Here is a 25,986-nt window from a genome sequence, read left to right as displayed (position 1 = left end):
TGTGGTGGGTAAGTGGATTTTTCTTTTAGTTCGGTGGAAATTGGGTTATTAGATTTATTAATGATTTTAATGGAATGTTGATTGTTAAAATGTACAAAGTACATTTAAAATTTTTAAGAAATCGGTCTTCGAAAATCATCAATTTTTTTCCACCTATTTCAGGTAAATTTTGAAACTTGGCAACACTGTCAAAAAAACTTTGAAAAAGATTGATGAAGTTCCGTGAAAACCGCACATTGTTGTCAATTTTCGTTCTCGACTTATAAGCAGTTAAAATGTGTCAGTTTATAAATGGACACCCTGTATTTGAGCTATTTTTTCTTGGGGCAACTACTATTGGACTTGCCCAACTACTAAAATGTACTTTTCTTATAATAACCGATTGACACATTTTATTAATCTCATTCTTAACCTGTTTTCAATGACAAAATTAGACTTTTAATTTTTGAATTAACCTCTGACATACCTTATGACACCCATTATTACCAATTATCTGATTACAAGAATAACTCGACTGATAAGACTCATACTCCAACATAGACAGTTATTTTTGTAACTATTCCCAGAATGTAACATTGACTGTAATTTATTTATGTTAACAGACCATAATGTTCGGTTTTAATATGGGTTTATTACATTTAACCAGTTACGGCCAAGCAAAGGGACAAATTTATGCTTACTGTCTTATCTAAATTTTACAAACACATCGGTTTCTCCTAAAATATCTTCACCTGCCCCTGTAAATTAAATAAATTTAATAAAATCTTTGACATAAATAACAGTGCTACATGCTCCACTATCAATTTCAAAATTCACTGGCTTTCTTTTAAGGTCACCTGCACTGGTTTTTCCTTGTATGCATCATAAATAGATTACAGGAAACTCAAGACAAAATCATCCTCTTCTATGCCCGAAGACTGTTCATTATCTTCACGCAAATTATTGACTTTATTACTTCTACAGACTCGACTCGTATTCCCCTTTTCCTGCACTGGAAGCATTCCCACTTTATGGCTGGACATTTATCAGGACCATGTTTTCTATCTTCACATCTATGACACAATTTTGCTGGTTTTAAGCTGGAAGGACCGTCTTGGACACGACCTGATTGTTTAGATACAGCAGAAATTGACTTTTTCTGCTTCCTAAAAGTAATTTTATCCAAACTTTTTGTGAATGTGTTATCTGCATTCATCGATTTCACTTGTGTCTCCGCTATCTCCACGAAGAGAGCTTCTGTGTACGCCATATCAAAAGTTAATCTATCCATTAATAGTAACTTTCTTTTCATGGCTTGTGACCTAATGCCACATACAAATTAATCTGTCCAAGCTTTTTGCAAAAAGCTCTAAAACTACAATGGACTTTTTAAAAAAAGCCTTTTCCTGGATCTTCGACAGCTATCCAGAACTTGTACCTCTGAGCTATTTGTAGCCTTCGAGGACTGTAGTGTTCTATTAACTTAATATTAAGGAGCATAGGCCTCACCTCTAATTAATGTTAGTAACATGGAGATTCTCATTCTATCCTCAACAACATTACATACAAATAATTACTCTATTCCTTCCATATAAGTTACAATGTCACACACTTTTGGGTCAAAGTGTTTGATGCTACCTATTAAATTTGCCATCATTCAAGCCAAGTTTTTTACATTTACAAGGACCAAGAATGTCAAAAAACAACTATTAACGACTACATAAACTGACTTCTTGCGACTGGACTAAAAATACTAGCTACTTGATGACCTATTTTATATATATATAAAACGACTGAACCATACACCGCACACACACATATTCTTCAATATTCATCATCAAATTCTGTTATGTATTTAAATAAATACGACTGTTTCTTTATCAATACTTTTTATTTAATAATTATTACAAGAAGCCGCTAAGCAACCGACATGAAACACGAGGCAAGACATGACATAACCAATTTATATGTACCTAGTAACCTGAAACACACAGAACACAAATATATGAAGAAATGTGTGTTGCCTAATGATCAGATCGAAATTCCATTGACGTTAATGACAAGGACGGGGACGGACATCTTGGGTGACGCTTTTGGTGGACCGTTGAACACCAACAGTCGTAAATTCTACTCCTAAGACTAGTTTTAAGGTCTCAAGGTTTGGTAGAGTTATAAAACCTAGGTGTAGGTTAGATCTTTAATTAAGATTAATTTAGATAATTAATTATACAAAATATTAACGTTTACATCTGTCAGGATGCTCGGTACATATAAAGAGTTTAGATTTTATTAGAGGTTTTTTAGCGGCTTCTTCTAATTATTTAAATAAAAGTCTTGATAAAGAACCAGTCGTATTTATTTAAATAAATAACAACATATACAGGATGTTTCACAATTTATCCGAAAAATTTTACCACATATGCGCTGTTACGAAACAAGTTGATTTCTCAAAAAAAATTTAATAAAAGTCCTACAGAAATTAAGTTATAAACCTGAGTTTCAATAATAAATTGAAAAATAAATATCTGTATTTTGGGTTTATCGTCGTAATATTAGAATACGCATTAATAATTTATTGTAACAAATGTTGTACCAAACAACTGACAAGATAAAATAAAGTGATCTGAATGAAGTACGGTTGATTTTTGTGAATTTATTTTGCGAGTTTAATTTTTAGTTATTTATTAATAAAAATGGCACATTGTTTCAGCGTTCGGAGAAGCAAGGCAAAATTCGCTAGCGGCGTCTCGTTTGTTTGCACACCGATTTCCGAATAGGCACATACCACATCACGAAACTCTTAGTTTAATTGTTTTACGTGCACGTGCAACTGGAGATTTGCGCCCCAGACGTGTTTTAAATGCCGAAGAAGAAATTTTGGATATTGTGGAAGAAAATCCAGGAATAAGCACAAGGAGGTTAGCCCAACAGGTCCCAGAAGTGTCACATGCAACAGCGTGGCGCATATTACATTAGGCCAAACTGTACCCTTATCACGTCCAGAGAGTCCAGGCGTTGCTACATACAGACTATCCTCTAAGAGTAACATTTTGTGAGTGGTTTTTGCAAGAAAATGCTCGAAATACGCGTTTTACAGCTGATATTTTGGCCACCGATAAAGCTATTTTTACTCGTAATGGTATAACCAATCTTCATAATACACACGTTTGGTTCTTTGAGAATCCTCACGCAGTGGTCCAGACAAACTTCCAACATCGTTCTTCTTTAAACGTGTGGACAGGTATTGTCGATGAACGTCTAATTGCACCGTTTATATTGCCAGATCGGATGGATGGTCACCAGTATTTGGAATTTCTTCGGAATGATTTGCCGGTCCTTCTTGAAAATGTGCCATTGGCGGTCCGAGCACGGATGTGGTTTATGCACGATGAGGCACCTCCGCATTTTCATTTAGAAGTTCGTGATTTTTTGAAGCATGTACACCAGATACGCTGGATCGGAAGAGGTGGACCAATTGCATGGCCTCCACGGTTTCCCGACCTAAATCCTCTGGACTTCTTTTTATGGGGACACTTGAAAAACGAGGTATACAGTACTCCAGTTCAGAATATTGAAGAATTGCGTGACCGAATCACAGTGGTTGCCGATAATTTGAGACTTCAGGAACAGGAAGGAGGAGGTGTATTTGAATTACTGCGCCAAAATTGGATTAGACGTGCCCAAGCTTGCATTAGAGTCAATGGAAACAATTTTGAACAGCTTTTATAAGTAAATGAACTGCTAAACTGTATTATTTTATTATCTCGATATCTGTAGGACTTTTATTAATTTTTTTTTGAGAAATCAACTGGTTTCGTAACAGCCCATATGTGGTTAAAATGTTTCGGATAAGTTGTGAACCACCCTGTATATATATAATATGTTCCTATATTTTGCTATATCGACAAGATTTATATCTTTTGATAATAAAGCCTATTTTGACGCTGACTTTGAATTAAATACAGTCGTCGTAAATGATCGGAACGAATCCCATCAAAATGAAGAAAACAAAAATGAATTTACTCGGTTACCGTTTTAATTCAAAACAAAATGTTTTTTAATTTAAATGTACGAACGCATCGGCCAAACCGAGGAACGGCGTGGGTGGTTCTAATATACGGCAATTACCGGGTGCACATGCCAATGAAATAAGCCATTGTTAGAGAAAAATTAACGTAATGGCGTAATGGACCCCTATCGCTATGTTAGAAATACGTTAACGTTATTAGTGTGCATGGTAAGCAAAATAAATGTCTTAGAATCCTGAAATTTTTAGAAAAAATTAAATTTCAACGAGTACAATGTTGACGAGAATATTTTGATTATGAAACCTTAAAAAAAATTGGGATTGTTAAAGCAGTTTCTAGCAATTGAGCAGATAAATAAGGAAAACACTCTGAATCACATAAATAATTATTAACACAGAGAAACAGGTCTCTTATGGTCTCTCATGGTCTCTCTATGGTGCTGTTGCCATTTAAGTGCAATTACTATCAATATTAAAGTGAAACTTTCAAGTGCTTATTAAGAAAACTATTCTTTAAAATTCTTACTTAAATTGATTTAACTATCAAGTTTTGATAAAGACCCCGTGGTTCAGTAAAGCACCTACATCAAACAATCGGATTGTTGCTGCTTATTCGACCGCACTAAAGCAAAAAAACTAGTGGTCCATAATAAATCGAAGGCATCGTACGTCCATTTCTATAAATTATTTCTAGTAAGTTGAAATGCGATATTAAATTATAATTTACCCTCTTCTATTCTACAGTGGACCGTGCCAGAACGTTATTACGTAAAGCAGAAATCCGGGAACTTCTTGAATATTCATGAAATCGTATTAAATTTGTTGCCGACACGGAATGGGTCAGTTTAGTCTGTTATTTTTGACGCTTTTATGTCCCATCGGGGAGGTTTTTACAAATGTTTTATTTTTACATTTTATGGAGAAAAAAATAACGTAAAAGTTTCCTTAATGTGGAAAATAAAGAGAAAGAGAGAGAGAGAGAGAGAATATTTCCTCGCTATTCCGCGGAAGCCCCTATTAAATGTCTGAAACTGAATCCTAAAACCAATTATTTGTTCCGCCTTTCCGGAGATGGGAGTTATATGAACGATTGAACATTGAGGAGAATTTATTATATTTTTCTAATGATTCATTAAAAACAAAAGAAATAGACGTTTGACAAGTGACATGTGAAAGAAGAAGATGTTGATCGTCAGACATTTTACCTTCTATTCCTCGTGAATGGTTTTTATATCGGAAATTTAAACTTTGACCTGTATTTGAATATATATTTTCTTGAAAAATATTGTTTTTCATTAACGCAACTCTTACCCCCCACCCACCCCACACAACTTACCAGTAAGAAATTCTTTAGAAAAAAGCACCGTTTTTCGTCCATAATATCCGATCTAATAACACCGTTTTCGTATTAAAAATTTATTAATATACGTGTATATAATTATATCAAATTTAAATAAATTAATTGTATTATTAGATTAGATATTAACGATGAAACCAGATGTTATTCATGCGTATTATTTTGAAAAACAATGATTTTTGAAAGGAATTTCTTACTGGTAAGTTGTGTAAGGTGGGCGGGGGGGGTAAGGGTAGAGTTAATGAAAAACGTCTTTTTTTGCAGAAAACAATTGTCTAAGAAAAAAATACTTTTTAGAAAAATTATAGGTGATTAAAAAATCTATAGTTTTTGTATCTATACTTTTATCATATAACCTTAGGGTTTTTGAGTAAAACGTGAAAAACCCGTATTTTATTTCTCGAAATCAAAGCACTATGAAAATTGCAGTAAAGGGTTTTTCAAATAAGGCAGGCCGATGTTGACTGTTTGTGGCGGCCATGTTGTTTTGGTGGCATCTGTCAAATCTGTTGTTTATTATTCAGTTACTGATGCCAAATCATCATGACAAGTTACACGATTGAGCAGCACGTCCAAATGATAAAAGTTTATTATCAAAACAAGTGTTCATTAGTGCAAACATTGCGTGCCTTGCGTCCAGTATACGGTAGGCCCGGTGGCCCTTGAAAGTCAACTCTTCAACGTTTGGTGGCCAAATTTGAGATGACTGGTTCGCTAAACAATCAACCAACTCCCATACGTCAAAGGAACGCCAGACATAGAGAAATGAATATTAAAAGAGTGTTTGAAAGGTAGCCTAAATTGATCATCAAGTTTTAAACCTTAACCTAAGATATTTAGTTCGGTTAGACGGCATCGAGGGTCAACTTCTGTCATAATTGTCATTATTATTATCGATTTTCTTTCCTTCCTTGCCATCACCCACCTTCGCATCATCGATCGTCGCCATTGCTTATTCCTTTTTATTTGGGCGTCCATTGGGTGTGTTCTTTTGTTTTTTTCTCAACAAAAAATAGTTAAAAATGTAGCTTAAAGTCATTAAAGTGTAATTTCATCATATAGGCAGAAGCTTTTTTGTTGTTTTATTGTGTGGTTTCAGATCCCTAGGATGGGGTAAGTGCAATTTTTTTTATCAAATAGTTTTCACCATGTTGTAGGTCACCTAAAATTGTTGTTTACCATTTTAAAACTGCCCTAATAATGTCATCATCAGGAAAATTAATTTTTAAATGCAAGGCACCCACTTGTTCTAATACATACTATTGTCCTATTGAAGATTCATACAAAAATAAAATTTTCTTTAAATTTCCTGAAAGTGACATTATTAGGAGGTCCCAATGGTTTAAAATACTTGGTTTAAGCCCAACCTCAACAAGGTGTTATTTATGTCAAGACCATTTTGAGGATATTTCATTTACTAGTACTATACATACTCATTTAAGAAAATGTGCTCTCCCAATTGCTGGCCCAAGTATTATTCAAAATGCCCCAGTACTGGTTGAGGCACAAGTACCTTGGGAAGGTACATTGACTTTATTACCTGCTATCATAATCCAGCAATCTCAATATAATGTTCAGAATGAACATAATTATGCTAGACCACTTTTTACTAGGTCTGACGAAAGGTATCATCAGTGCTTTGCTGCTAGGAAGTACCAAAAGCACAATAAGTGAAACAACTTCCATTCTACCAGGTCACTACTGAAGGAGGTACCTCACCTCGATAAGGTGGGAGTAAGATCCAGGGATGCTCTTTGAATATTTAAGAAAAAAGGACCGATGACATCTAGAATTAAGGGTATACATCTGTGTCAACTAATTTTTAATATCATACTCTCCATAAAGAATATTTTAATTACAGGATTAGTTTTTATATATTACCACTCCCCTAACATTTTTGGGTACCCTCTGTACAAAAAAGTAGGTAGTAAACATAAAATTTTTAGGGAATATTTTGAGAAATATAGGTCTTATGTCTGTAAATAATTAATTTATAAATTTAATAAATTGTAATTTTTGTATCATATCCTCAAAATGTAAAATGTAAAAAGCAAAATACATACCATGGAGTGTTGTGCTAAAGCAGCACAAAAACAAATTGTATCAGGATCCCTTTTAAGACAATAAATTATAAACTTACTTTACAATTGACTTAAATTCTACCCCTACCCTTGTTAATTTGTTGATAACAGTGAAATTAACATTGTTAGTATCGAGCATTTAATTCTCAAAATAGGACTAAATATATTATACTTAATCTCTAAAATATTGTCTTACATAATTGACCCATTAAATCTTTTTTTGATAGCGTATTGGGCTGTAAAATCTCTTTCACATTCTCTAAAAATCAGTGAAAAAGTGCAATTAACGATTTATTTTTTTGAAGGGCCTAAATGCATTAACTTAACAGCTTAAAAGTAGATTTGATGAATTTAATGTCAAAACACTAACGTATTCAATTAAAAAATGTATAAAATAAACTTAAATTACAAACATTATCACTCTTAGCCTCTTCAAAAATTAAATTAATACACTTGCACTATTTCATAATTTTTTAGAGTTTGTGATCGAGATTCACAGCCTTTACGCTGTAAAAAATTGATTTAATGGGCCAATAATTTTAAATTTCGCGCCATTCTAAAATTTTGAATAGCCGAACTAAAATAATTGACATTTGTCACAGTCGGTAAACTAGTCTACTGTAATCCGATCCGTCATAGAAATGACAGGCAGATTTCTATGACGGATCGGTATTACAGTAGACTATTTTACCGACTGTGACAAATGTCAATTATTTTAGTTCGGTTAGACCGCAACCGCACGCTGCAATCGAGTTTAGGGTAAAGATGATGCCTACTTGTCACTATGGGATTGAACCCTCTCATACTTTTAATTACTCTATGACGCCAGATCAATCCAGAACATCGCCGATGTCCGTGAAAGTGTTCAGGAGAACCCGAGGCAGTCGATTCCTCGCCGTGCACAAGAACTTGGCCTTTCGCAGACTTCAACTTAGCGAATTTTGCGTCGGGACTTGGGCCTGCACCCATACAAGATCCAACTAACCCAGGAGCTTAAAGTTAATGACCATAGAGAACGCCGTTTGTTCGCTGACAGGGCTTCAGAATGTTTGGAAGTTGACCCTAATTTTGGCCGAAAAATCATCTTTAGTGATGAGGCACATTTTTAGATGAATGGCTTCGTTAACAAACAAAATCGCCGTATATGGGACGACACCAACCCATGCGAGATTCACCAGGTGGCAATGCATCCACAAAAAGTTACGGTTTGGTGCGGATTTTGGGCCGGCGGCGTCATTGGTCCGTACTTCTTTCAAAACAATGTCGGTGAGGCCATCACTGTCAACGGGGAGCGGTACCGATCAATGATAACCAATATCTTTTGGCCCGAATTGAACATTATGGACATAGACGACATGTGGTTCCAGCAGGACGGCGCTACGTGCCACACAGCGAACGACACGATGGACATTCTGCGTCAACGATTTGAGGGCAGGGTTATCTCTCGGAGAGGTGACGTAAATTGGCCACTAAGGTCTTGCGATTTGACCCCGCTAGACTTTTTCTTGTGGGGTTTTCTAAAGTCCCAGGTCTATGCCAATAAGCCGCAATCCACCGATGCCCTGAAAGTCAACATAACCCAGGCCATCGCTCAAATTCAGCCGGATCTATGCAGCAGAGTAATTGAAAATTGGACCACTCGAATCCAAGCCACCGTGAGAAGCCGCGGCGAGCATTTGAATGATGTCATATTCCATACATAATGGCATAAGTTGGCCTTTCAAATAAAAAAATAATTTTGTTAATATCTCAGATACAGCTTGTTTTATTCCATTTCAACATCGACCCGCCCTTATTGGAAAACCCTTTAGTTGTGCCATTTGTAGCGCAAATGAGTGAAAATTTAGTTTTTTTAAGATAAGTCATTAAGTTTTAAAAAAAATTAAGTTTTTTGCTTGTTCTAGACAACTTTTTATTATCTAGGTCCAAAAATACAGTTTTTTAAATTAAAATTATTGGCATATTTATCAACCGTTCCTCGTCCTAATTATCAACCATTCTCCAGGGAGGGCCGGGATAGAATAGCCCTCCTGTATGCTCTGCCTGTCGTAAAAGGCGACTGAAAGAGCAACCTCTTTGGTAGTAGATGTTGTCCACTTGCATAGTCCGGTTCAATACCACCACATAGGACTTAGGCGGCGTGAAGTGGTTCCATGGAACTCACGTTTCGCCGCTATGTAAATGCATGATGGCGCCCTCACGACCAAAACTTTCCGGAGGGGAGGCCTCACATTCTGGCATTGGCAGAAACAAAGGTGAAACCTTCAACAGCAAATGTTCACCTTATTTATCCTGGATACGATCTACACACCCGATTTCGACTAAACTTTGGATTGGCAGTATTTGTCAATAGCGATTTGAGTTGCCAGCGGGAGGAAACGCTTGAAGCCAGTGGTGCCACGACACCCAATATAGGCGGCTCTTTTTGAACCTAGTTGATTGCATTAACCAACTGCAAATTGACTACCCAAGCGCAAAAATCATCGTCATGGGTGATTTTAAAGTTCACAATATCAACTGGCTGCGCTTCTGCAACAAGAACGACGATGAAGGACGAGAAGCTGAGCTATTTGCCACCATATGCGGGCTTACACAGCTTGTGGAGGAACCTACCAGAATCCCCGATTGAGACGGCGAGTTCGCCAGTCAAGTCAATTTTTGCTAAAACTGCTAAACTGCCCAAATGGAACAAAATCTTTCTGGTCGGTATCGAAAGTCAAGGATTTGCTAAATCGGCGTTGCCACCCCTAACAGCAGATGATGGTTCTATCGCGGTAACAGCAAGGGAAAAAGCCAACTTACTGGGTAAACTCTTCGCGTCCAATTCTACTCTGCACTCGCAAGGCAAAACACCGCCATATTTGCCAAGGGTGAATTCATCGATGGGAGAAATTTCGTTTCCCCAACGAATTATAAATAAAATTCTTAAAAGCATAGACACCAACAAAGCTGGACCCGATGGAATTCCAGTCCTAGTACTAAAACGTTGTGCAGACGCATTGACTCCTCCCTTATGTAGACTGTTCACGACATCGTATAAGCAGGGCTCATTTTCAACAAGCTGCAAAACTGCTCGAGTGCAAGCTGTACCCAAAAAGGGTAAGAAGACGATGCCCTCCAATTACCGCCCGATTGCACTGGTTCCAGTAATAGCAAAGATTATGGAGAAAGCAGTCAACCAGCAACTGTTAAGATATCTGGAATCATCTGGACTAATCAGCGATCATCAATACGGCTTCCAAAAGCTTAGATCCACCGGCGATCTTCTGGCTTACGTCACACACTTGTGGACGGAGGCCATGGAGAAGCACGGCGAGTCCCGTTCAGTCGCTCTTGACATTTCCAAGGCATTTGACAGAGTGTGGCATGAGGGACTACTAACCAAGCTCTCCTCAATCGGCATACAAAACTCATTATTGAATTGGATCAAAAGTTTTCTTGAACAACGAACAATCTAAGTAGCCGTCGATGGACACCTCTCCGACAAGTTTAAGATTAACGCTGGAGTCCTTCAAGGATGCATTCTATCCCCCACCCTTTTCTTGATATATATCAACGATTTGCTAGGAACCACTGTCAATCCAATCTACAGCTTTGCGGACGATAGCACACTTATTTCCACATTTAAGTCTGCCAAACCAACGACAGCCGCAAGTTCTCAGAATCTTAGGCAGCCACAAGTAGCTTCAATCAACGACGATATTAGAGCAATCTGGGAGTGGGGCGGTAACAATCTGGTCAATTTTAACGCTAAAAAAACGCAAGCTGTAGTATTTACGATGAAGACTAACCTTGGTGGCCCGGAGCTGGTTATGGCAGGGAAAACATTGCCAATGAAATAATCTTTACATCTTCTAGGAGTCGAAGTCACCAACAGTGTGTCCTGGCATGACCACGTTGCCGAGATCGCCAGGACAGCTTCCAAAAAACTCGGAGTGCTTTTCAAAACGAAAAAACTGTATACACCAGAACAGCTGCTGACTCTTTATAAGGCTCAAATACGCCCTTCCCTCGAGTATTGCTCGCATGTCTGGAGCTCTGCACCCAAGCATAGTTTAAAACTGCTAGATTCTATACAGAAGAGAGCTATTCGTCTTATCGACAATCCAGAACTGACAAAGAGTCTGGATAGTCTGGAGCACAGGAGAAAGGTGGCTGATCTCTGTTTATTCTACCGTTATTATCACGGTAAGCGCTCCTCTGAGCTGGCAGGCCTGATTCCACCCAGGGCTGTTCCGGCAAGAAGGACGCGTCTAGCAGTTGCGGCTCATCAACATCGAGTCCACCTGCCTACCCCAAGGACGTCGCTGTATCGGGACTCATTCATCTGGGAACATCTTCTTTGTGGAACGGGCTTCTCTTAAATTGAAGCTTTTAAATTGAGTTAAGACTGTCAACAAATAGTAAAAAGTATAAATTTTGATTATTAAAAGTATCCTAACCCACAACCTATATAAAGTCCCTGAAACATAAAATTTGCTAAGAGATCTAACCCACATTTTAATATAGTGAATAGGCATAAGCAGCTTAGCACTTTTAGCAACTGCGTTTTTAAGCGTTATGGATCAAAATATTATAGATGTGAATAAAACTAATCCACATTTTTATGGTTTCTGTGTTGGCTCTTGCGTCCCTGTTTCGGCCCGCTCGTGAATGCTGAGTATCTTTTTATCTCTTTTTGGTGTCGTTAGTTAAAAAAGAATCAATATACACACAAAGTCTACTAAATTACCTTTCGAAATCGCTATTTGTTTATGTTTTGGAATAATAATTGCACGCATTTAGTGCGCTTTGTATTCTTGAGTTAGAGCGTTGACTGTTTAGTTTTTTTGTTTATTTAGTTAGTGTTTTTGTATTGTTAAGAGTGCTTTTTAAAAAATGTCTTCAAGGAGTAAACTTATAGTCCAAAGAGCACTAGAAATGCAGTTAAATGATGACGAAAGGTCCGACGAATCCTCTGATAATGAAGAAAAAGAATATACCATACTATCGCCGGTTTATTTTGGTAAGTACATAATTATTTTTCGAGTGAATAGTGCGGAATTAGGCGTACGTAATTCGTAATTAACGTACTTTCTGTATCTAACATGATTATAAATATGTACAAATTAAATACCTAACTTATTGTAACTTATAAAAAGATAATTATTAAAATGTATGCACATTTTAGACAAAATGCCGGTTACTGCAGGAGATTGTGGGCAAGACATTCCCGATACCGATGGGTTATTATTATCGCCACCAGTAACAGTTGAAGGTATAAAAAATTTAACGCAAGTACGCAGTCGCATGTGATTTATTAAAAATAATGTTTTTTTTTTTCAATTAATATTTTAAGTTAAGTTTAATTAAATTAAATTAAAAAATTAAATAAATATATTTATCGTTTGTAATTCTAAGCATGCATCTGCGTTACATTTAAAGTAGTCGTTTTTTTTTAAATTACGTTTAAAATGTTATTACTTTTAGGCAGAGAACAAAGCGTTGAATTTCCGGGGCTGAGTGCAGTCACGGCTTACGATCAAGAATTTTTGAACAGTCGAGTATCACCACCAGTTGAAGGTAGTTTGTTAATTATTGTAATCAAGTACACCATATTTTTAATTTTCAGTGCAAAATCAAGAAAATCGAAACGACGATAACGACGAAGCATCTTCAAGTTCAGAACCGTTAGTAAATGTAAGAAAAAGGCTTTTGATGGAAAGAAACAATGCCACATCAACATTCGATGTCACCGAAAATGCAGAGAAGGAAAAGCTAACAAGAAAACGAAAACGTGACCCATCAAAATGGACCAGAAATGTCCAAAAAACTTTAAGAATGGAGGGAAAAGAATATCGGACACAGAAGGGAAGACCTAAAAAAGCAAAAACAGTAGCAGAGGTAAAATGTAGATGTCATTACAAATGTAATGAACTTTTTTCCAATGAAACGCGACATGATATTTTTAACGAATTTTATAATATAAAAAGCGAAGAGTCAAGGTGGAACTTTATTGCTGAACATGTTCAGCGTATCCCAAAGAAGCGTTCATACGTTGTACAAAAAGAGGGTAGTCGAAGAAAGTTTACCTTAGTATATAAACTTACTGCAAGACATACACAACATCAAGTTTGTCAAAACTTTTTCCTTAAAACTCTACAAATTTCGAGTAAAAAGGTACTTACAGCACTGGATAAAAGTTCTGCACATGGAGTCGTTAAGCCAGATCAAAGGGGCAAGAAATCACCACCGCAAAAAAAATCTGAAGCAACCAAAGACGTAATAAGATCTCACATTAAAAAATTACCCTTTATTTCTTCACATTACTGTAGAAGCACAACAAAGAGGGAATATCTCCCTACAGGATTATCTGAAAATAGAATATATTTAGATTATAAAGATTATTGTGCAGAGCTTGGAGTAGTACCAGAAAAAGCTAGCTTTTATAAGCATATTTTTACCTCGGAGTTCAATATTGGTTTCCATCGGCCTAAAAAAGATCAATGTGATTATTGTGCCGAGTTTAAAAACAAAAATGATAAGGAAAAGATAAAAATGCAAGACAGTATGGATGCACACTTGGCCCGAAAAACAGAGGCTAGAGAAGCAAAACAAATCGACAAAAATCGTACAAAACTTGACAAGAGTTTTTTGTGTTTTGCCGTAGATATGGAGAAAATTCTTTTAACGCCTTCATTACAAGTAGGAAAGTTATACTACACCCAAAAACTAAAGACATTTAACTTTACCGTATATAATTTGGGGACTGCACAAGCTGAAAATTTTATGTGGCATGAGGGGGTTGGCACCAAAGGTTCGTCAGAGATCGCAACCTGTTTGTGGAAACTTTTAAATGGCTTTAGCCCTGAAGTAAAAGAAGTTACATTCTATGCTGACACAGCATCGGGACAAAACCGTAACTGCATTAATGCTGCCATGTTTTTACGAGCTGTACATTTGCTTCCGATTGAAATTATTAACCAAAAATTTATGGAGTCAGGACACTCTGAAATGGAATGTGACAGCGTTCATTCTGCCATTCAAAACCGTGGTAATAAAATCGATATTTACACCCCAGAGGGTTGGTACACAGTAGCTCGAACTGCAAAAACTAAGCAACCATTTTACAATGTTACTGAAATAAACTATTCAGATTTCTTAAATTTTAAATCTTTTTCCAAATCCGCAATATTAAACAAAAAAAAATGTACAGATGGAAGTAATTTGAATTGGTTAAAAATAAAATGGATTCAATATAGGAAAGAAGAATCTAACAAAATTTTCTTTAAAAAACGTCTTGATGATTCTGAATTTCGTTCCATAGAAGTTAAAAAGGCATCTTTAAGAAATGGCGTATCTTCCCTAAATGCAGTTATACCTAATTTGTATACAACTAGTATACCAATTGAAAAACGAAAATTAACGGGCTTGCGTAAGTTATGCGAATCTGACTCCATAAAGTCTGCTTATCACGGATTTTATGAGGGACTAAGAACCACTGATGAGGATCAAGTTGAATCCGAGAACGACGAAAACTGACAGTTTAAATAAAATTTATTTTTAAACATTTTGTATTAGTAATATTAATAATAAAAAGTTAAAAAAAACTGCTGAGTTTTATCATTATTTTATAACATTATTATTGTTAGATCTTTTCACATCTTAAAATATTCCGGCAAAACAACTAGCTATGTGGTAGTGAAAGGGGCTAAGCCACATAAAACCTAAAATATTGTTTATAATTTCAAAATAAAAATATCCACACAACAAGTATGACACCTAATTACAAATATCAAAAAATTGTTATGATTTGACCTTTTTTTAATATTCTAGAAAAGAATATATAAGTTTTTTGGAAACAAACTTTTTTGAAAGCGCGCTAGCTCCAGTTTTACTTTATGTGGGTTAGGACAGTTCACAACCAAAGCGACGAAATGTTCCTGTCAGTGTAAATAATATGGTAACTTCCCTGCCCAGAAATGTTGACGATGAATATACAGTGACAGTTTTAATAAAGCGTCATATTCTTCAAAAAGGGGCATATTTGTCTGGATGTGTCTCAAAAGCTATTCTGCGTAGATGGTTATTATATTTACGAGATACGCCATTATACCGAAAATATGATATTAAAATTAATAACACATTCTTGGGTATACATGAAGGTTATGATTATGCAGAAGAAAATCAAATATTTTACGACCAGCATTTCGAGATAAGGAATAGTCAAGAAGACATGATGGACGTAGTTTCGTCGCGTAAAGAAAAAATTTTAACAACTGAGCAATTATTAAACATGCAACAGCAAACAATTTTTTGGGGGGAAGATATGGTGTTACATTTAGCCCCAGGTCAGAAAAACAAACCGTTTGCATTATCTTTTGACGCTGATGCAGAGGAATTATCATTTCCTGCTATCTATTACGGACATGAAAGACAATTTAAAATTAATGTAACTCCTTATACGATGGCAACTAGTGAAATCCGTAGAAGAGATAGACGTGGTGTTACCCCTAATCATATTCTTTATATGGCAGCCAAAATCATGCGTTTGAGAATTATTCAAACATTTCAAGTATTGTTTCGCAATAATAACCATGAGGTAAAAAATATTACAAGAGAAGATTTATTAGATCCAGAATTTGTGAAAGAAAGCATGGAAAAGAATGAGTCGTTTTTAAAAAATATACCTAATTCGATACAATATTGGCAGTCAAAGAAAAAGGACTTATTTTGTATGATGCGTCAACTCGGAAAACCAACTGTATTTGTAACACTTAGTTCATCAGAGGTACATTGGAAGCCACTCTTAAAATGCGCCTATAAATTTCAACAAAATTTAGATGATGAAGATAACATTGACTATAGTATCTTTGATATTATGTCTAATAGTGCTAAAGCGGAATTAGTGAACAATGATCCTGTTATTTGTTGCCTATATTTTAACAAATTAGTAGATACAATCATGATTGCTCTAAAAAAAAAAGAGAGATGGCCCATTTGGAAAATATTATTTAAAAGATTACTTTCGTAGGGTGGAATTTCAGCATAGAGGTAGTCCACACTGTCATATGTTATTATGGCTTGAAAACGCTCCACCTTCCCACGAGGCACAGTTATTAAATGATGAACATTTACCGGAAACTATTGCATTCATTGATAGTATTGCCTCAGCCGAAGAATGTTTAGTTTCAAGCCCCAGGAATTTACAAACGCATGCTCATACTCATACATGCTACAAAAAAAATACAAAAAAATGCCGTTTTGGGGCACCATTTTGGCCAATGGATCAAACTAGGGTATTAATTCCGGTATTGCCAGTTAATAAGGATAACTCAAAAGTTTTGTTATGTGAAAAAATGCATGAAGCTTTAGAGGTGGGTTCTTTGACAAGTTTTGAGGAATTCCTTCAAAAATTTTATTTAGAGTCATTTGATGAGTATTTGGACATTCTTCGACATGGCATTCATCGACCCTCGGTTTTTATGAAACGTGGGATTGAAGACATTTGGATCAGTCCATTTAATCCATGTATTTTGAAAGCTTTGTAGTCAAATATGGATGTTCAGTTTATATTAGATGAATATTCCTGTGCTGCTTACGTTGCCGAATATGTGAATAAAAGTGAGCGTGGCTTTAGTTCCCTTCATCGAGAATTAATAAAAGTTCGTGATAAATATCCAGATATGGATTATGAGATGCGTATGAAAGAATTGGGTAAACTTAAATAATTAAAAGGTTTCACTTTTCCTCCATATGAAATAATACAGGGTATATCAGCCAAGTGGAATAAATTCGATAATACTTAAATGGGGGCGTGTTCGCAAAATTGCTTGGATACGTAGATTGTTATTTTGCATTTTAGAGCCATATGGAATGGCGCCTCGTTCAAGAGTTTTGGAAATAAAAATAAAAGCCGTATTTTATACCACCCGCATAGCTATGATGAGTTTTGCTCAATTTTTTCCAGAGTGGGTAGTAAAAAAGAGGCGGAAGGGGCGAAGGGCGGAATTTTCGGGGAGCACCCTAATTTTAAAAAATAAACCGTTAAAATTAATGGCAATTACAAAAATATAATAAATAACAAACTGAATGAATAATGATCATAAGGCTTAATTCTTTTATGTTTCTTTTATTGAGCACTTTCAAATGACGTCACAAGATAATATAAAATATAAAAAATAACAGCCACCGTACTTGTATCTGGTATTTTCAATACGCCTACGATGTTTGCGCATGTTGCAAAATCTGTGAATTTTTTTTTTACCTTTTTATCTTCAGATCGCTCGTGATCTGAAAAAACATAAGGGCTAGAGATTGTTTTTTAAAAAATAAAAATTCACTTGAAGTTTTTTTTATGCTCTATTGACAAAATCTTTATTAATTCACTGAAAGGATAAAAACGGCTACAATGAGAGTAGTATTACAAGAAAATTGCATTACAAATTGGAAAATTTTACACAAACATTTATTTTAAACAACCAAAAGAACTAATGTATCAACACAAAAGATTGTTTCGTTAAAAGGCTCTAATATCTAAACTTTAAGGCCGTGTTTGGTTTGATAAGCGGTACATTTTGTGATTAAAGTATTTGCGGCGTTCTTGATAATCTTATGGAAATTGAATCTGATAAGAACTTTGTTGGACTTGGCAGCTGCTTGCAATTCGATAACACTTTGAATTTCAGCGAGAAGCTTTTCCTTGATTACCAATGCTTTATCGATGGACTCCGTCAATTTGGTTTTCATGAACTCAAAGGACGATTTGATTTTTTCGAAGTTCTCTCTAGCGTCAGGTTTATATTTTGCTTCGAACATAATGATGTTTATTATTCCGCCGAATACACTTTTGCCCAAAGAATCCATAGTATTTTTGTTCATTTCGTGCAGTTTATTTTCGTGTTCACACTGGTCGTGATGGAAAGCCTCCGAAACGTTTGACATCACATTTGTCAATCCAACAACACCTGTATTGAGGTTGTCTCTGCTCTGGTCCAATTTCTCGAGAGCGTCCGACATATTTTGGATACCGTCGTCCAAAACATGCACGATGATCTTTCTTTGAGCTTCTTTCACTTCTGGTGTATATTCATTAAACAAGGCGACATACGCTTTCATAAGTATGTCAATTTGTGCACACCATCCGTAAACAGCCGCTACAGCATCGAAATAGTAATCCCGGCTTTGGAGGAAAAATTGTCTCACATCGCCGATACTCCACATACTGCACGCGCCGCTGTGATCTAACATTTCCTTGAACATCTTATCAAAATCGACCCAATTGATGTATTTGTCCAAGTTCTTGTCATATTCAACGAATGATTTAGTGACGTTTTTAAGCAGGTCTTCGGCAGTGATTGAATAATCACTGGAAAGAGTCACATTGTGAAGAGTAAAAGATTTGGCTGATGTCGAACCAACCGCGAGCATTACGAAAAAACACCACCACAAAGCCATAGTCACAGAACGACCGATGCACGTTTCACGATTTCTTTAAATACTACAGGATGGCACGTTTGAAAAAAGAAATAAAAATACGAAACAAGAAAATTATTAATGATGACTATAATGCAAAGCGACTTAAAAGCAAAAAGTCATACCTTGATTTACCAATTACAAATAGTACTGCACTCGAACGTAATTGAAAGCCGATTAAGCATTGCAGCACAAATACACTGGCTAATATAATAGCAATCTGCAGTCCATGGCGAATGACGCAACCCATATCTCTATATGAGATGTAACCAAAACAAAAACAGGACGGAGAGAATATGTATTGGAGTCTACTCGTGTCTGCTCTGAGATAATTTTTTTTTTGCACTTTATGATATCGGACACATTTTACATTGTGCTACAAATTAATTCTCACTCGTTTCAGTTCACTTTCTTCTGAATGTGCTGAAGTTCACATGAAGACCGATTCGACAACATGCATGCGATTATTAGTCACGTCGGCCTTCTATATTTGTTTTTCTTCGCTTTCACAGTGAATAAAAATAAACTTATCACTTTAAAAATAAAGCTGGGATTTTGAATGCGCATGAGATCATACAAGACATTGTACCACCTTGAACTCTGGATGAGTAATTGTTTCTTTTCTCGATTTTGAAACACCACCGAATGCAAAAAAATACATGATTCGAGATAGCCGCGTTAATTGCATCACTTTTAGCGATTATGAGAACTGAACACATCCGAAACAACACATTAATCGCATAGTGAAACAGCGGCGATTTCAAATGAGCGTAAAGTCATTCGAGAAGCTATTGTACTATCGTGCCGAAAAAAAACTGGGACAGCTAAATCTCCGAAATCTCTTGGTCTATCAGAATAATATATGTCGGCGCTGGCCAATAAATTAGATTATAAGTTGTGTTTAATAGTTTAAGAGAGGCCCGTTTGTTTATGTCTGGTTTGCAGGTGGCTCATAAATTAGATAAGTTTTGATTATTTTTACTGTCGGCTGAGTTGGACAAAGGGCACACTTGATATTTTGAGGAATGTCAAGGAGAGTGGAACGGGGTCCAATGTTGGTATAAGATTATGAAAAGAATAACATGAGCAGAAGTTAGTTATTAACGAGATTTTGGGTTGAAAGCATTGGCCCCGGATCGCTAGTTCTTTGTTAAACTCGTATCGTCTTATTCTGTTGTAGAATTAGTGATTTTAATTAAGATTAACCATAGTTGTTGTTTACGTGTAGTTTTGTGTCAGTTAAAGTATACTATTAAACTAATTAATTAGTGTTTTTGGTGTTTTATTGCTAAAATGTCTTCTAACAATAACAATTTTAATGAGGATCTGACATCAGAAGTGGGATTGCCCCGTCCAGGTGAGAATGTTCTGTTGAATGAGGAGAATTACACAGACAATAACAGCGTACCCACCAGCCAAGTTGAGTTTTTGCTTCGCAAAATAATAGAAATGCAAGATTCTAGTGCACCTGCTGTTAACACTGTAACAAGTCCTCAAATTCAACTACCAAGTTTTGATCCAAGTTCAAAGGTTGCTGATCCAGAAGGCTGGTGTTGCTTAATAGATGAATTTGTGAAAATGCAGAAGTTGTCTGGAATAATGTTAGCGACGAGCCTATCTTGCGCATTAAAGGGCGAGGCAGCAGATTGGCTTATTCGTTGCAGGCCAATAGGAAAAACCTGGGAAGATATACGGGCTGAATTTTTATCAACTTTTTCCAAGCCTACTGACATAATGGAATTATTTGAGGAGGCTGTAAATGGCCGGCAAAATACTTCCAGTGAAATCACTTTATTGGATGAAGGGTTGCATGTTTTACGTTTGGCACAGCATTTAATTAAAACCTGTGAAAACGAAGAGGCTCTAGCAACATTATTTGCTTGTCATGTTGTTGGAAGTAGGTCTGAAATGGTGCGGAAACGATTGCAATTAGATCCACCAAAAGACCTTAAAAGTTTCTGTATTGCCCTTCGTGGTTCAACTGGTAAACGGCCGGCGCTAGTTCGACCTGATCCTCATATTAGCTCGAAGCGGCGTGCCTTTACCCCATTGGACAAAAGCGATCGAAAACATCATATTAAGTGTCACAGCTGTGGAAAATTTGGACATAAATCGTATGAGTGCCGAACCAACACAAACATGCCGTCTACGTCATCTGCAAGTAAACGAGTGAAGCCGAGAACCAATGTTGTTAGATGTTTTACCTGTGGTGGTCCTGGGCACATTTCAACCCATTGTCCTGAGAAGGAAAAGGGTACAGGTAGCAAACCAAAATATCTAGAGAAGCGAGTTAATTTATTGGAGGTGGAAGTTTTACCACAAGGGGAAATGAAGCTGATAGATGGTAAGATTGTTGCTTTTCTTTTTGACTCGGGATCTGACTGTTCATTGATAAAACATAGCGTTTCTCTCTCATTAAAAGGAAAATATCAAAATTGTAGATTGCTTTTAAAAGGTTTGGGAGGTGATGGCCTTTTGTGTACTTTGCAATTTATAGTATTAGTAGAAATTCAAAACATTCTTGTCGAGCTTGTATTATGTGTAGTACCGGATGATTGTATGTCCTTTGATGTTTTAATAGGTAGGGATTTAATTGGTCAAAATATTAGTGTCTGCTATAGTCCAAAGGGCCTAATTATGACTCGTGAAAAATTAGTTCATACTTGTGAAAGCAAACAGATTAATTTTGATTTAGTGGACACTGATGTAGATGCTACTAATAAATGTACCCTTATTGAATTGTTAACAAAATACCAAATTTGTTTCCCGCATGGTATACCAACTAATCGAGTAAAAACAGGCTCTCTAGAAATTCGGTTAAAAGATAGTACTAGGTTTGTACAACGTAGACCTTACCGTTTAGCGCCAACTGAACGAGAAATTGTTCGTTCCAAAATATCTGAATTGCTGGATGCCAAAATTATAAGACCTAGTTGTTCTCCTTTTTCTAGCCCGATAACATTGGTTAAAAAGAAAGATGGCTTCGATAGAATGTGCTGTGATTTTCGTGAGCTCAATAAGAATACTGTTCGAGATAGATATCCCTTACCGCTAATTAGTGATCAGATAAATCGTCTTAATGGTTCTTTTTATTTCACCACTTTAGATATGGCTTCTGGATTTTATCAAATTCCAGTTCACCCAGATAGTATAGAAAAGACCGCATTTGTGACACCCGATGGTCAATACGAGTTTTTGACCATGCCTTTTGGTCTGACGAATGCCCCATCTGTTTATCAAAGGGCCATCGATAGAGCCTTGGGCAATCTTCGCAATACCTCTGCTGTAGTTTATATCGATGACATATTAATACCGTCAGCTTCAATTTCAGAAGGTTTTCAGCGTTTAAAACAAGTAATGGAGGCTTTATTGAATGCTGGTTTTTCTTGTAATTTTAATAAGTGTAAATTTCTTAAAACTGAGGTTCAATATCTTGGATACGTAGTTCGTGAAGGTGAATTGCGTCCAAATCCATGTAAAATTTCGGCATTAGTTAACTCATCAATTCCTAAAACTCCCACGCAAGTCCGCCAATTTTTGGGTTTAGCTTCCTTTTTCCGTCAGTTTATACCAAATTTTTCAAGGATTGCAGCCCCATTATATCAACTTACTAAAGTCTCTGTGAAATCAATTAAATGGTTGCCTATACATGAAAATGCGCGTCAAACTTTAATAAATCATCTTACGACCGAACTCGTACTGTCTATTTACGATCCTAATTTATGTATTGAATTACATACCGATGCTAGTGCCGAGGGTTATGGAGCCGTTTTAATGCAAAGGAAAATTTCGAAATTACATGTCGTAGCATATTTTAGTAAGCGGACTTCTGAGATAGAATCACGCTATCATTCATATGAGCTCGAGACTTTGGCCGTTGTTAACGCTATTAAACATTTTAGGCACTTTTTGGTTGGAAAATATTTTACTGTGGTAACCGATTGCAATTCCTTGAAAGCTACAAAGAATAAAATTGATTTAACACCCCGAGTTCATCGATGGTGGGCATTTTTACAAGGGTTTGACTTCGACATTCAATATCGTGAGAGCACTCGAATGCAACATACTGATTTTCTATCACGCAATCCTTTATTAAATCCTGATGATAATGTCAAAGTATCACAGAAATTTGTTAAAAAAATTCAAATTTTGGAAATTCAAAAAGATTGGCTTCAAGTTGAACAACAACGAGATGCAGAAATTCTTCAATTAATCGCCAAATGGAAATCCTGCGAACTAGCTCCTGATTTGCTTAAAACATATGATATCCAGAATAATCTTTTACTTAGAAAAATAGAAAGAGAAGGTAAATCAAAATGGCTTCCTATTATTCCTCGTTCTATGGCTTGGTCCGTCATTAATCATATTCATGTTGATTTAAAACATTTAGGTTGGGAAAAGACCTTGAATAAATTATATGAATTTTATTGGTTCCCAAATATGTCCAAAAACGTTAAAAAGTTTGTTGACAACTGTCTTATTTGTAAAGCATCCAAAAATAAAACTGGCCCCACTCAAATTCAACTTCATTCAATTCCAAAAGTTCCACATCCTTGGCATACTATTCATATTGATATTTCTGGAAAATTAAGTGGGAAAAGTGACAGAAAGGAATATGCATTGGTTATCATAGACGCCTTTACAAAATTTGTTCTTTTATACCACATTTCTTCATTAACTGGAAAACAAGCTGTTGAATCATTCCGAAACTTTACGTATTTGTTTGGAGCACCATGTAGGGTTATTTCCGATCAAGGCAAATGCTTTACAAGTTCAGAATTTAAAAAGTTTTGTTCTGATAACAAAATTGAACTTCATTTCATTGCACATAGTGCAAGTAGGGCTAATGGCCAGGCCGAACGTGTAATGCAAATTTTGAAAAATGTTTTTACTGCTATTGAGACTGAAGAAACAAGTACGTGGCAAGACAGTTTAGGAGAAGTCCAATTAGCTTTAAATAGCACAAAACATAAAACTACAGGATTTAGTCCTGCAGAATTATTATTTGGGGTAAATATTCATTCCTTAGAATTGAGTAAGTTAGTTCATCAAAGTTTGAATAGCATTGATAATAATGTTTCTCTATCAGATATTAGAAGAAAAGCTAGTGAAAATATCGATAAATTGGCTAAAACTGATTCTGCTAAATTTAATAAAAATAAAGCTAAAATAAGGCATTTTGTTATAGGCGATTTTGTTTATGCAAAATGCAATGAACGAATGTTATCAAAATTAGACCCTAAGTTTAGGGGGCCGTATAAAATAACCAAAGTTTTACCAAATGATAGATATGAGGTAGAGAGAGTAAACGGGAAAGGAGGTATAAGTAAATTTGTTCATGATCAATTGCGGGCAGTACCAAGTGGTCAAGAACAAGAAATGTTTGATTTTAATGATTACGAAAAAGATAAGGATGAGCCAGTGTCGGCGAATAATTAAGTTTAAGTTATTTGAAGTATTTCAAAATAATTATAAGATTACATTTGTTTTAAGGTAGCTCTTATTGACTGTATCGTCATCATACGATACCATTTTAAGTAATTCTATGTTTAGAAAGATTGCTGCGGTAATCAATGGCAAAGTATTATCATGCTGCGGTATGATAATTGTGTATCAAATTTATTAGTAAAAGATTGTTGCGATAATCTTTGTTTATGTGATATTGTGTTGCGATACGATTTACGAATTCAGGCTATATGAGAAGAGCTGCTGCGGTAGTCTCTTTTTAGGATATCATGTTGCGATATGATATGTGACAGTTACTGCGGTAACCTGTTGTTTTCTAGTTGCTGCGGTAACTAGTAAGTTTTGGCAGCGGAAGGGTGAAGCCGTTGCGATGGCTAATACTGCTGCGGTGGTACAATTTGTTATGAGAATGAGAGAATGATTCTTTAAGATAAGAATACTTAACCTTATTTACTAAGGGGTTGTTATAAGTTAATTGGAAGTGTTTGTCAGGATGGACAAGCGGATGAAGTGATAAGAGATTTTTTTTGGGTTTCAGGTGAAATTTAAAATAGCGCACGAGGACGTGCGACATGTCAGAATGGCCGTGTCGGCGCTGGCCAATAAATTAGATTATAAGTTGTGTTTAATAGTTTAAGAGAGGCCCGTTTGTTTATGTCTGGTTTGCAGGTGGCTCATAAATTAGATAAGTTTTGATTATTTTTACTGTCGGCTGAGTTGGACAAAGGGCACACTTGATATTTTGAGGAATGTCAAGGAGAGTGGAACGGGGTCGGATGTTGGTATAAGATTATGAAAAGAATAACATGAGCAGAAGTTAGTTATTAACGAGATTTTGGGTTGAAAGCATTGGCCCCGGATCGCTAGTTCTTTGTTAAACTCGTATCATCTTATTCTGTTGTAGAATTAGTGATTTTAATTAAGATTAACCATAGTTGTTGTTTACGTGTAGTTTTGTGTCAGTTAAAGTACACTATTAAACTAATTAATTAGTGTTTTTGGTGTTTTATTGCTGAAATGTCTTCTAACAATAACAATTTTAATGAGGATCTGACATATATTTTGATGTTGTCAAAGTTAATTTAATTTTGTGACAGCCGCGTCAATAAAATCGTTCTTTCAAAATGCCTGCATTATCTCCTCAACAAAAAGCGATAATATACACTCGTCTGATGGATGGAGTTGCTATGAGAAGAATTGGGCATTAGTAAAAATACCGTTTCCTTAGCTAATACAAAATTGCAGAATATGGAGCTATTGTAAGAAATCCAGGTTCTGGTCGACCAAAAATTTTAAACGACATTCAAGATAGAGAGTTAGTTGACTTTCTAAGAAACAATCCGTTTGAAAGAGCAATAAAGGCGAAAGAAGACACGCATTTTCCTGGTTCGGGTCTTGTCGACTTTAAGTATCTCCGATTTTGCAATATTTTAAAATTTGAGCATAAAGAGTACTTTGAAAAGAATAGATTAAGAGAAAAAAAATTGCGGATCATTCACATAGGACGCTAAAAAATAATATTAAATTATGTCAAAAATGAGGTCTACTCTACTCTATTTGATGATCGAAACTCGTTGCTATTGATAATTACATTGTCAAACTTTTGACATATGATCTCGCAG

The 25,986-nt window shown here is 35.8% G+C and overlaps 1 protein-coding gene across 1 annotated transcript; it reads left to right on the top strand.

Annotated features, from left to right (window-relative positions):
- Window positions 1-19,499: 19,499 nt before the first annotated feature.
- LOC126750430 (uncharacterized) lies at window positions 19,500-25,287 on the top strand. The gene is made up of 2 exons (XM_050460054.1): window positions 19,500-21,242; window positions 24,903-25,287. Exons 1-2 carry the CDS (start codon window positions 20,192-20,194, stop codon window positions 24,911-24,913), a joined length of 1,062 nt encoding a protein of 353 aa, XP_050316011.1. The 5' UTR covers window positions 19,500-20,191; the 3' UTR covers window positions 24,914-25,287.
- Window positions 25,288-25,986: the final 699 nt, after the last annotated feature.

The sequence above is a fragment of the Anthonomus grandis genome, chromosome 2, assembly GCF_022605725.1.
Source record: "Anthonomus grandis grandis chromosome 2, icAntGran1.3, whole genome shotgun sequence".
NCBI lineage: Eukaryota > Metazoa > Arthropoda > Insecta > Coleoptera > Curculionidae > Anthonomus > Anthonomus grandis.
Note: the sequence above shows the minus strand (reverse complement) of the source record. Positions and strands in the feature narration are given on the sequence as shown.